Genomic DNA, 13309 nt, shown 5'->3' on the forward strand with positions numbered 1-13309 from the left:
ACAGATGTATTTGACCTCAAGGACGTGGAAAATGGCCAAAGCACCTTGCAGACTTTTACCTCACTCCATTTCCTTAACTCTGGAGGACAGATAAGGCTCGAACTAGCACTTTCCAGATTTGCGTATCTATTTTAAGTGATTTTAAGTCATTTCCCCTTTATTTTAATCAGTCAAAAAATACAGAATTTCAGCCTGAAAGCCTTGACAAACAGAGATTAAATCCATTTCTAGATTTTGTTTTGCAAATCTCTACTCAGAGGCAAAGAAAAGAAGAATCAGTTTCTCTTTAAAAACCCTTCTAGGCAGATCTCAGATTTGGGCAGCCCCTCTCTCCATCCCCAAAAGCACAAGTGAGGCAGGAAACTTTACTTCTGAAATGAACCCAGTCTCTGATATGACATACACGTGGCTAAGGGTCAATCACACAACTTCTCTGATCCTCTGTCAAAGGAGGGGTTGAGTTTAGAGTTTCATAATTTCTTTGGCTCTCATGTTCTGTCATGTGACTTTCTTGTCAAATGGCTAGTGGAGAGATTCATGAAAAGACAAAATGAACTAGTGAAATGTCTATCACCTTCGAGCTGTCATCATCTGACATATAACTCTGATGCAGGGGAGGTGCCTGACTGATAGAAGACAAAGAAAGAGGAATAAATGAATGAAGAAGAAATGAACCATGTAAATGATGAGGTTGTCACCTCCTCTGAGGCTCATCAAGGTCTCCTGTCTTTCAGAATAAAGAAGATGAAGGAGAGATCACCAAAAGCCTGAGGAGGCCGGAGACCTCTTACCAGCAAACCGGCCTGGCCCCTGGGCAAGAATATGAGATCTCTCTGCACATCGTGAAAAATAACACTCGGGGTCCTGGCCTGAAAAGGGTGACCACCACCCGTGAGTATTCCCCGTGACCCATAAGAGAGCTGCTAGGGCCTCGTGGCACCTTTGGGTGCTAAAATGCCATCTCATCATATCAAGACACAGTTTGCCAATTAACAAAAAGCTCAATTATTGTGGCTTAAATTTTTCTGCAAATTCATGATTTGATGTTAGGCTCAGCTGAGCAGTCCACCTGTGCTCCACTTGCTCATGCATCTGTGTGGTCTGGGGGCTGATGGCTCTGGTATGGCCTCTACCAGATGGTGACATCATGCACCACATGGTCTCTTACCCTCAGGAGGCTGTGATAGAGGGGTATTCATGTGTCTGTGGAGCAGGCTCACATCTATACTTCTGTAAAAGAAATTCCCAAAGCCAGTCAGGTTTAGGTATAGGGAAACAGATCTATGTCTAGATGAGAGGAGCTTCAAAGTCACAATCTAAGGGTCATCACTGCAAGAAGGTAAGCAACTGAGGTCATTGCAATCTATCTACCACAACATCAATGTTCATTCTCATGACCAAGACAACATTCATGATTTTTTTTTAGTCTGAAAATTTTTTTTAGTCTGAAACTTTTTCAATTTTATTTTTATTAGCAGATGTTTGCAGTATGTAACGGTTACATAGCTTGTGGGGGTTTTTAAAATGTACGTAACACATACTAATTCTTTTTTCATCCACTTATTTCCTTCCCACTCCCTCCATCTCTTGGTACCATCCCCTTTGAAAAAAATGTATCTCCTCTTTAATGAAGAACAAAATAAAAGATAGCAGGGGAAAAGGAGATATACTATCTTTATTTATATTCTGGGTTTCTCATGAGAGAGAAACTGTAATATCTACCTTGTGTCTGATTTATTTCACTTAACATTGTGGTCTCAACATACATCCATTTTCATACAAATGACTCAAACTTATGCTGCTTTGGGGCAGAAGAGTGTTCCATTATACATAAATACCATACTTTATTCTTTCATCTGTTGAAAGACATATAGGCCATTTCCAATATTTAGCTATTATGAGTTGTGCTGCTATAAATAAACATGGGCATGCATGTATCACTGTAATATAATGTCTTTAACTCATGTTACTGTATTTTAAGATGATAAACTGAGGCCTGGAGAAGCTGAATCACTTTAGCTAATACCACTTAGGCCAGACCGTTAGACCACAGCTTTCAGCAATGATTAGTTTCAGAACTTTACTCCAAGCTTTCAACAAGCTCTGGTTTTTGCAGAATATTGATTCCATGCTTTCAACAATGACAACAGAGGTGGGGATATAGCTTAGTGGCACAGTACCTACCAGGCAAGCTTGAGGTTATGAGTTCAATCCCTGGTACAAAAGAAAGAGACAGAACAATAAGAAAATTTTACTCAATACTAATGTCATCAAAATTTCTGAGAGTGGAAAAGAACAAAGAAAGATGCAAGAAAATAATCTTGAATTGCCATTTAGGAAGATCTCTTTACTTTCCAAAGTAACATATGTACCACCTCTTGAAGGAGTAGACTTTTTGGCAAGAGGTCGTTGGAAAAGTTATAACTGTTGACTAATGGCAAGGAAAAAAAAAACATCTTGTATTTAAACATTTGCGCATTTTGCCTAGCTCGGGGCTAATTCATAGGAGTCTCCTTCATAAGCAAGTGTTTTCCATCCTCAGACAACAGCTCTCTGTGGCACGCAAAAGGCAGGTAGCAACAGGAAAAAACCATTAGATCACCAGAAGGCACAGAAAAGATTAAGCAAATGCCAACTCACTGTAGAGAAAGCACACTGAGAACACAAAAGACGTTTCTTTCACTCAGCCTTTTCTTTTTCATTTCAATTTGATAATTAATTGCTTTTTTATTGAATAACAAACACGCCAAGAAGTGAAGTTCCAGAATTATGTAAATATCAACATTGAAAACCGGATATTGCCTTTTGCTGACCTTTCTGAAGTTTTTCCTGGTTTAGAGGGCTATAAGCTTTAAATGAAAAAGGAGTTTGCTTCCCTCTCCCTGGCAGCTAGATGGAGGATGTATTGTAACTATTTTGACTGTTTTGATGGTGAACGATTTTGAAAGGCACTGCAATATAAAGGGGAAAGAGCATAGGTTTGGGGTCCAGTCGGTTATGAGTTTAAATTTCATCCTCACCATCATTTTGGAAAAGGCCATTTCTTTCAGCCTCAGATTCAACATTTGCAAAATGAGTGTATCCAGGCTTCTCCTTGTGAGACCATGACAGCAGCAATGTCATAAATGGCAAAGCATCCTGCTTCAGATGAGACTAGTAGGGATCCTGGTCCTCTAATGCAGGGAGTGTCAATGTCCTTGATGAAATCCTCCCTTCCATCCTGAAAAGAGTAGGAAGGAGTGTGGGGCTATGTTTGAGCACATGTTAAGGACTGTAAGGAGCCAACACAAACTGCATCACCGATTTGTAGCATCATTTTCATGGTGCTTTTTTGTGGGTTCATCATCTTCCAGGTGAAACTAACTTTTTAAAACTTAGAGTTCAAAAATAGACTGCAGGATTTTTACAGCTACCCCTGTGATTCAGTCCCCCTTCTCGCAGCCTGCAGAAAGCCTAGTCCCTTCTATTTGATACTATCAATTTAACTAAGGCTGAAAATGCAGACTTTACTACTTCAAAAAGTAGAAAGAAATGTCCACTGCGTGTCTTTCTGTCTCTATGCTGGGGATCCAGAAAGGCCAAAAACTCTCTGAACACATGAATGACCCCATCTAAATTGATCCAAAGTGTGGGGAAATCTGCTAGAGAAAAATTGTTTTAGAAAACCTTTCAAGGCAATAGTGTTTGCTTATAGCAGGATTAAAAGAGGTTTCTGTTTAGGATGTGATATGTGACATTTTAAAAGGTGAGCAGGAGATTTGGGGAAGGCAGATAGTGACCTTATGGAGAAGCATCATAGACAGACACCAAGACCAAACAACAGGAGTCAGCCCCAGAGGTCTGAACAGTGTGTTACTGTCAGATCAAGAAATATAGGGGTGGGTGGGCAGGAAGAAGTTTAACTGGACACCAGAAATACCAAAGACTGGCATATATATGGTATAGTGCCTAAATTCTAAAAACAACTTGCAGACATCATCAAGGCAGTCAAATTCCTACCCTATAATTCTAAATGGAAAAGTTACCTACCATGTAGGAAAATTTTGCCTAATTAAAATAAATTAGAAAAACTACATGATAATTTTTTAAAGGAAGTACCCCTTATGCATGTTTCCTTAACGTATGAAAACCACAATAATAATAACAATACCATAAAGGAAGAACCATTTATCAGATCTGTGGGCAGGGCTCTGAGCTAGTTGCTTTGCAAGCTTTGTCTCCTTCACTATTTGAAAAAAAAAAAAATCTCCTAGAGGTAGATATTATAATCCCCATTTATAGCTTAGCAAACCGGAAGCAGGCTCTCAAAGGTAAAATAAAGTCAAGTAATCAGTAGGAATCTAAACATTCACCCACGGGTCCAGATGATGTCAAAGCCTTCCTTTCTGCTCCAATCTGGTACTGACCCTTATCTCTGAAGTTGCCCTCTCTTCTGCCTGTGACAGGCTTGGATGCTCCCAGCCAAATGGAGGTGAAAGATGTCACAGACACCACAGCTCTCGTCACCTGGTTCAAACCCCTGGCTGAGATTGATGGCATTGAGCTCTCCTATGGCCTCAAAGATGTGCCAGGCGACCGCACCACCATCGATCTCACACACGATGAGAATCAGTACTCCATCGGAAACCTGAAGCCCGACACCCAGTATGAGGTGTCCCTCATCTCCCGCAGGGGCGACATGTCCAGCAACCCAGCCAAGGAAAGCTTCACAACAGGTAACAGCCCCCACCCCGGACCAGGAGAGAAATAGAGGGTGACAGAGTCTCTTTCCTTTTCCTTTTTCCATCTGCTCAGTAGTGAGCATTGAACGAAGCACTTTCACACTAGGTTATATCTCCAGCCCTTTCTCAGCTGTTGAAACAAGGACTCACTTGAATCACTAAGTTAGCCAGGCTGGGCTCTGTGACCCTTCTGCCTCAGCCTCCCACAGTACTGGGAGTACAGACATGCACCGCTACCCTAGACTGGATGGCAGGTTTCTATCCCATTCCACGTGGGAGTGTCTTCCAGACTCATGTACAGTAAAGGAAAGTGGAAAATGTATTGCCATCCTTTTATGTTTTTTGAAATACTGTAGCAGTTAATATTTCAAAGACAAAATACAAAAAACCTTGCACAGCACTTTTTTATTGTTGTTTTGTACATAGGTGTTGGTCTGGTATTCTCAAAGAAAGGTTCTGGTTAAAGTAAAATTCATGAAACTTACATGAACATGTTTAAAATAAAACACAGCATTTAGGAGACCTGAATGACAAAGAAGCCCTTAAGCGCTTAGCCTACAGCATTATCTTTAAAGAACCAACATCTCAATTGTTTATTCAATAAATACTTTTAGTAAGCACTGTATAAGTTACCAGAACTAAAATAAAGAAACACAGCAGACCAGTCCCAACACTCATGATCTTTTTCATTTTTGTGTTGTTTTTTAAACACAAAGTCTGAAAAAAACATGGAGGATTAAAATGTCACACAAGTCAGAAACAGGAGAAGATGTCAGACCTGCAGGATTTGTTTAGATTCACGTATCAGCCATGGAGACAGGGTTGTGTAGGTGTTGGGTAGGGAAAACTCATCAGTTCTTTCCAGTGTCTGGTGCCTGCTGTATCTCAGCTTGAACTGTCAAAGACCCCTGCTCCCCTGGCGCCTGGCGTTTTCAAGGCAAAGGCTCCCTCTTTTCCTCAACAGGCCTGGATGCGCCTAGGAATCTCCGACGCGTCTCCCAGACAGACAGCAGCATCACTTTGGAATGGCGAAATGTCAAGGCAGCCATCGACAGCTACAGAATCAAGTATGCACCCATCTCTGGAGGCGACCATGCCGAGGTCGATGTTCCCAAGAGTCAACAAACAACGACCAAAACTACACTCACAGGTGGGTGTCCCCAGTCTAGCAGGACAGGTACCGTTTCCCATGTCTCTCACTTTGCAACCCTCCGAAGGAAGAAGTGAGCCCCGTTCCTAGAAATTTCTATCCACAAGAACTTCAACAGATGAGGTCCCAGCAACTTAGAAACCAGAATATCTAGGAACAGGATCAGAGCCACTTTACTGTACCTTTGAAACCCTGCCCAGTGCCAGCTTGAGCCTCAACTGGTACCTTCTCTCCTAGGTCTGAGGCCAGGAACCGAGTATGGGATTGGAGTCTCTGCTGTGAAGGAGGACAGGGAGAGTGACCCAGCAACCATCAATGCTGCAACAGGTAGGCACACGGGACCCCCTCCATCCCAAAGCTGGAGCTGAGCAGATAACACAGGGCTGATGAGGCAGAAGCCTACTAAGGAGAAAAAGGAAACACTGGAGCAGATAGAGTGCTCTAGTGTCATCTAGCAGAGGGCCAGCGTTCAAAAGTCACACAGACAAGCATGGTGGCACACACCTAAAATCCCAGATCCTTGGGAAGCTGAGGTAGGAGGATTATAACATCAAATGCAGCCTGGGCAGTTTAGTAACTTAGCAAGACCATGTCTGAACATTGGAAAAAAACAAACAAACAAACAAAACAAAACAAGAAAGGCTGGGTCAAAGACCTCAGGTTCAGTCCTTAGGAGCACGAAATAACAATCATCATCACCACCACCATCACAATCATCGTTGTCATCCAAGCTCACCCAGCTAAACAGTCAGTAGTGTTTTCCATATAGGAAAGGGATGGGGGGCTTTTAAAGGCAAGTTGCAGCTAGATTTTATAAGGAACCTAGGTATTTAAAGTGACTGCCAATTCTGTTTTTTTAGCCATTTTCTTCTTAAAACATATTTAGAGGTTTCTCAACACTTTAAAAAACTCCTTCACAAGCAGATTATAAACAGAAGGATGAGAGTTAAACCCAGGTCCTGCTTTTCTTTGTTTTTGTTTCTGTTTTTGCTCTTTGTTGTTTTTGGAGACAGGTTCTCACTATGTACCCCAGGCTGACATTGAACTCACAACAGTCCTCCTTTTTGGACCTCCAAATATCGGGATTATAGACAGATGCCACCACACCTGGCTCCCAGGCCCTGCTTTACCCACTACATCCCATAGCTTCAGCCTCTGGGGAACTCCAGGTGGAGATACAGAGTTTGAGGCCGTTGGTTCTTTCTTTAGGATTTCTGTTTTTATTTTTGGAAAATGTGTGTATCCAGAAAAGGATTCCTCCCTCTGCCTTTCCACAAGTTTCTACCTTACCTCTCCCCAAGTATTAGGAGGAAAGGGAGGCTGGCATATAGATTATACTTTCTTACACATTTTCACAGGATTCAAGACCCAACACTGGGCATTTATATATATATATATATATATATATATATATATATATATATGCACATACATTTCTCCAGAAAGAAATAAACCCAGACCCTAGCAAGGTATGTCACTTGAATACTAGCAAAGGAATCTGCAACACATCTCAGACATGTGTGTCCATGACTAGGTCAGGTCATTTTTATAATTTTCTGAAATATACATTTTGTATAACTATATATGATATTATATATAAATATATATATCCAAAATCAGAAGATATATATATATTCAATATGCAATATATTATTGTAGATTCACATGCAATTGTAAGAAATCCTGCAGATATCCCCATGCCCTTCACCCAGTTACCTCAAGGTAGCATCTTGCATATTTATAGAATATTATTAGAACTAGGAAATTAATAATGATATACTCTCTCCACTTTATTCAGTTCTTTATAGCATCACATATACACATGTGTGCACGTACATATGTGTGGCTATTTCTAGGTTATTCTATTGCAGGTGTAGATTTGCAAACCCACCACTAAAGTTTATCCCAAGTACCCGCCGTGCTACCCACTGGAGTCACAGCTACTACATCTCTTCCCCCTTTGCCTCACACTGTCTGTGCAGTAATCTGTTCCTCAGTTCTGCCATTTAACCAAATTTACATAAATGGAATCCTATGAGTGTTAGTCTATTTGGGCCACCATAACAAAAACATCTTAGACAAGGTAGCTCATAAGGCGAAGAGTTTATTTCTTATAGTCTAGTGTCTGAAAAGTACAACAGTCTAGTGAAGAGCCTTTAGCTAGTTCATATGAGTGTCTTTTGGTTGTATCCTCACTTGACAGATAGGGTGAGGAATCTCTGGAACCTCTTTTATAAAGCCACTAATCCCATTCATGAATTTCCCAAAGGCCCCCACTTCCAGTACCATCACATCAGGGTTTAGGTTTCAGCACATGAATTTGGTACTTTCCACACAGTTTATAGCCCATATCAAAATATTATGTAGTCTTTCGAAACTGGCTTGTTTTTTTTTTCCCTTCACATAGTTCCTCTGAGATTCATCAAGATTATTTTTGTATCAGGACTCCAAACTTTTATTTTCTTTAGTACATTTGTAGTACAGAATGTTAACAATCTTTGTGAGGAATTGATACATGCACATAATATATCTTAATTCCTTTTAAATACATTCGAGTGGCACTTCAAGATACAGATACACCACTATCTTGTTTTTGATCTTCCAAACATCCAGTAAAGTGATGCCATAAGTGAATCTGTCTTATTAAAGTAGACATTGAGAGTCTGAAAGATGACTCTCCTACAACCATGGAGCCCCTGAGGCAGACCCAAGGTGCCAGCCCATTTGGGTGCCTTCAGCCCCAGAAATAGTTGTTTCTTGCAATCTAAAGAGCTATCTCTGTTTTTCTCCCAGAAATTGATGCACCCAAGGACCTGCAAGCTTCTGAAACCACAGAGAACAGCCTGACCCTTCAGTGGAAGACACCACTGGCAAAGTTTGACCGATACCGCCTCAACTACAGCCTCCCCACGGGTCAGTCCATGGAGGAGCAGCTGCCCAGAGATACCACCTCACATGTGCTTCGAGGCCTGGAGCCTGGCCAGGAGTACACCGTCCTGCTCACAGCTGAGAAGGGTAGACACAAAAGCAAGCCAGTCCGCGTGAAGGCCACCACTGGTGAGTGACCCCACATACCTCTAAGCTCTGTGATCACTCTGAGGGCTGCAGGCCCCTTTGGCTGGGTTGGCCTCATGTGACAAATCCAGGTGGGAAAATGTGCTGCTTTATCTACATACCAAGCCTCTACAGCTCTTTGTAGGGGCCACCCATTGCCTTCTCAGTGATCCTGCTGAGTTGATCCTGCTGTCAACGAGCCACCTAAGTTCCCTAGCTGGGCAATAGGGGTTTTAAAATATTTCTTTCCAGGAGAATGTATAGCTTCTCGATTGGTGCTTGCTGTGTTCTTTGTTTGCTTTTTTGTTTGTTTGTTTTCCATTAAAACTTTGATATTTTAAAGTGCTTATTTTCCTTCTTTAATCTAATGATTAACTTACTTTTCATTTTTTTAAAGGTGACTTCAATATTGGTGATAACTGTTTGGTTGTTTTCTATGCAATATTTTTATTTCAGGTCTTTTGCCTTCCTTTTGGTCTGCTCCTGAAGAATAGGACAAGGTCCTTGGCCTTCCTGGTGTCACTAGGTTTTCTCTTTTCTCTTTTCTCTTAGTCATTAAGAGGTTAATCCTGCCAGCAGGGTCTGATCGCACACACCTGTAACCCCCACACTTGGGAGGCTGAGGCAGGAAGGTTGCTACAAATTTGAGGCCAGCCTTGGTTGCAAAGTGAGTTTAAGGCCAGCCTGAACTGCATAGCCAAACTTTATCTAAACAAAACAAAACAAAACAAAACAAAACAAAAAACAACAGTTTAATCCTGTCTAGCCAAGTTAACAGCTTAATCCTGACCTCTAGGGTTCTAGGGTCACTTATAGCCCATTCATCCTGCTCGCTGAGCCACAGCCACATTTCATCGGTGGGTAAGATGAGGAAATAATCAGAAGAATAAATGATTTATTCAGGATTACAAATAGCTCTTTCAATTTTGACTACTAAATATTGAAGATGTAAGTGAAAATGTTATTCCTTCAGAATTTTGCAAGTAACTTTGTTAACTTTTAATTTAATCAGTAAGCATCTTGTTGCATACATTTTACTGTGCTGGTATTTGAAGAGAAGTAGTTGACACAGACATCACTGTTATGCTGACCGTGTGCTTCTGCTCAGTCCTTGGGGAAGACCATGTATTCAGAATATTAGGCAGTGCTCAAACAAGGAAAGGCAGTTGTATTATTTTTTTCCACTGCTGTGACCAAATACCTGAAACCTACAATTTAAAAGATGGTTTATTTGGCTCATGGTTTCAGGGCATTCAGTCTTTCATTGCCTGCCTCCAAGGCAGAAGCAGCATGGCAGAAAGACATGGTATATAACAAAGTAGCTTTGTTCATGGCCGCAGAGAAACAGAAAGAGAATGGCACCAGAGAGACAGAGGGAGGGACCAGAGAAAGACTCAAGGCCATTTTTCCAGAATCTGCCAAAACATTCCCAGAAGTGCATTTGACTAATCCCCTAGGCTGCTCCCATGCCAGCTGAATTGGCAGTTAAAATTAATGATCGTAGGAGTGATTGAGAGATGCAAGGGCAGCAGTTGTCATGGTAGAGATGAAAGTGTTATGATAGATGTTGTCCTACTGAGTCTTAATAATCATTGGAAAGATTACAATAGAAATATTTAGAAATGCCTTGAAGTGTCTTTGTCACTTTAAATATCTCCAGCCAAATCCAACAGAACTCTTAAGTAACAGCCACTTAATTAAGATTATAGCCTATTTGTTCTCACTAAAAGAATTTGGAGCTAGGGAGTTCAGGGGTACCGCGGTAGTTTTCAAATTGTCAGTGATCTAAGCTCTTCTCTCTGTTCCACCTCTCTTAGTCAGCGGCTCCCATTCTCAAAAGCCACCTCAGGGTCACAATGTAGCTGTGCAGTGCACTCATCACATCTGTATTCAGGGCAACATGATGGAGAGAGAACTCAGACTCCAAAACAAGGCTGCCTCCTAGAAGAGTCTCTCTGGAAACCTCATCAAGTTGCCATTTACCATTCTTAACTGTCAGTGAGCCTGAGAGGGTTAGACATCTGGCTGAACATGTTTTCATACCCATAAAATTGTGCTTGTTTTTAAGGAAAAGAAAGAAATTCGGTAGGCAAAGGGCAACCTCTGCCAGTGAGTATAAAGTAAGCCCAGGTAGTCAGTTCTGTTGGCTCAGAGCACAGACTGCAGAGATGATTGTTAAGGATGCTCAGAAGGGATAGTTTGGCCTTCTCTTCCCTCCTCTCCTTTTCTCTCCTCTCTTTTCCTTTCTTCTCCTTTCTTTCCTCTCTCAGCTTTCCTATGAGTCTGACAAACAGTATATCAAAGAGATTCCTCTTCTCACAGTGTTATACCACCTTGGCACCTCTCTCCCGTGGTGCATCCCCAGATCTGAGCAGCTTGAGGAGATAATACTTGCAGTGAGCCACAGTCTGGAGCTTCTCTACCTCTGACAAACCCAGTATTGGACCCCAAAGCTTCATCATGCCTACTAAGGCTCTTTCAGAGAAAGCACATTTTATATTCAAAGGCATTCCTTATTACAGGAAAGTTTCTTTTCACTGATGCTTCTCCATTGTCTGCAGAACATTGCTCCCATGGCCTCCCCTACAGAATGATAATTAAAAGTGAAGTAGAAGAGGTTGGAGGCACAGCTGAGAGGTAGAACATGTCTTTGTCTAGTATACATTAGGTCCTGGATGTAGTTATCAGCACCGAACAAAAAGGTGGAGTGGACATTTCTTTCAACATCTTCTGCATTAACTAAGTGAATAAAATGCTATAGCCATGCTCTGTGCTAAGTGGTAGGGCTGCAGAAGACGGACATGTGCTTCCCTGGAGTTCAGGGTCTGGTGAAGAGACAGATGCCAACAGGAGCATTCAGCCCATGATGGTTGGACTGGCAAGGGTTCCATGGGGTGGAGGACACATGAGTTCTACAGGGAGATCTGGGAAAAGCTTAGCAGAAGCTTGCAGACAGAAGCTCGAGAGGCAGACAGAGTGGTACCGTGAAATATGGAAATAAATAGGTCAGGATCTGGCCAGGTAAAGAGAGGATGGAGAAAAAAAAAAGGAAAAGTGAGAGCCTCTGGGTGAAGCACCCATATGGCTGAGTCCTGAAATGTCAGAAGGAACTCTCAGCAGTGAAGCACTAGAATCACAAAGCAGATATCTGCAAGCCACCATTCATTGTTGGTTCTATGGAAAAGATAGGAAATGGATGGCCTGCGAGCATCTTCCCTAGGGAATTCTAAGGCACTGGCCTTAGTTTGGGGTTAGAGCATAAGTCTTTTGCATGATATGGTATTGTATTAAGTATAGGTAACCTAGCTATCCACCATGCCTGAAATAGGCTCAAAGACCCTCCCAAGGGTTACATGGCCCTCCTGTCTCTCTGACCATGCTGCCACCACTCATGATCTTGTCCATCCCACCAAGATGATTCCTTCTCACAACTCTTTATGCATGAGTCTGCACCACACCCAAGCTGTTGCAAGTGTTCCCCCTGCTTCTTGGATATCCCAATTTCCCCAGTTCTCCACACGATGCCATCATTTGTTTCAATCAGCACAAGTGTCATCCAAAACAGACACATTTCTGCCACTCCTTTTTTGATGTACTCCCTCATGCTGTCCTAGAGTGCCTTGGTATGCTCATCCACCATGGCAGTAGACAGAGGTCTGCCTGCCATCTGTGGCACGTCTCCCACCACTGACTAGAATAAAGAATTGCTCCTTCATTGATTGCTGTGCACCAAGTTCCTTAAACACAAGTTAGCATGTGATGTGTACATCATGAACATTTGGAGACCTAGCTACTTGAGAGTCAAAATTGCTGCTAAATCCTCTGATACATATTTTTTTGCCATCTCTACATTCACAGACAGTTATCTCCTGTAAGTGTGAAGGAGAAGGGAAGTCATTGCCTTTGAAAGTCTTTAATTCAGATAAATCTAGACAGGAAAGGAAAGGAAAGGAAAGGAAAGGAAGGAAAGGAAAGGAAAGGAAAGGAAAGGAAAGGAAAGGAAAGGAAAGGAAAGGAAAGGAAAGGAAGGAAAGGAAGGAAAGGAAGGAAGAAAGGATGGAAGGAAGGAAGGAAAGAGAGAAAGAAAGAAAGAAAGAAAGAAAGAAAGAAAGAAAGAAAGAAGACAAGGAAGAAAAAAAGGCGAAGGAAGGAAAAGGCAACTACCATCACTGTTCATGCTGAAGAAAATCAATGTATGTAGGCTATTTCTCTCCCTCCTGCTGTCCCTGTCACTGTCTCTCTCCCTCTCTCTCCTTCGCTTTCCTCCTCCTTTTCTTCATCTGTATTCTGATAAACTCAAGTAAACCCTGCTGAAGGTCAGGCTGTGCATTTGCTCTGAGCAATGCAGGGCATAAAGCAGAAACAATAGGTGGAAACACAAAGA

The 13309-nt window shown here is 41.9% G+C and overlaps 1 protein-coding gene across 8 annotated transcripts in view; it reads left to right on the forward strand.

Moving 5' to 3' along the window:
* Nucleotides 1-13309, forward strand: part of Tnc (tenascin C) — an 89552-nt gene that overhangs the window by 30291 nt on the left and 45952 nt on the right. For all 8 annotated transcript variants that reach the window (XM_013142926.3, XM_013142927.3, XM_013142928.3 and 5 more), the window contains exons 6-10: nucleotides 735-891; nucleotides 4446-4715; nucleotides 5686-5871; nucleotides 6109-6198; nucleotides 8665-8928. In XM_013142926.3, the coding sequence (XP_012998380.2) occupies nucleotides 735-891; nucleotides 4446-4715; nucleotides 5686-5871; nucleotides 6109-6198; nucleotides 8665-8928 (967 nt within the window). The remainder of the gene's footprint in view (nucleotides 1-734; nucleotides 892-4445; nucleotides 4716-5685; nucleotides 5872-6108; nucleotides 6199-8664; nucleotides 8929-13309) is intronic.

This window comes from Cavia porcellus, unplaced genomic scaffold (assembly GCF_034190915.1).
Source record: "Cavia porcellus strain 051 isolate PalLab524CR breed Dunkin Hartley unplaced genomic scaffold, mCavPor4.1 scaffold_1, whole genome shotgun sequence".
In the NCBI taxonomy this organism is placed as follows: Eukaryota; Metazoa; Chordata; class Mammalia; order Rodentia; family Caviidae; genus Cavia; species Cavia porcellus.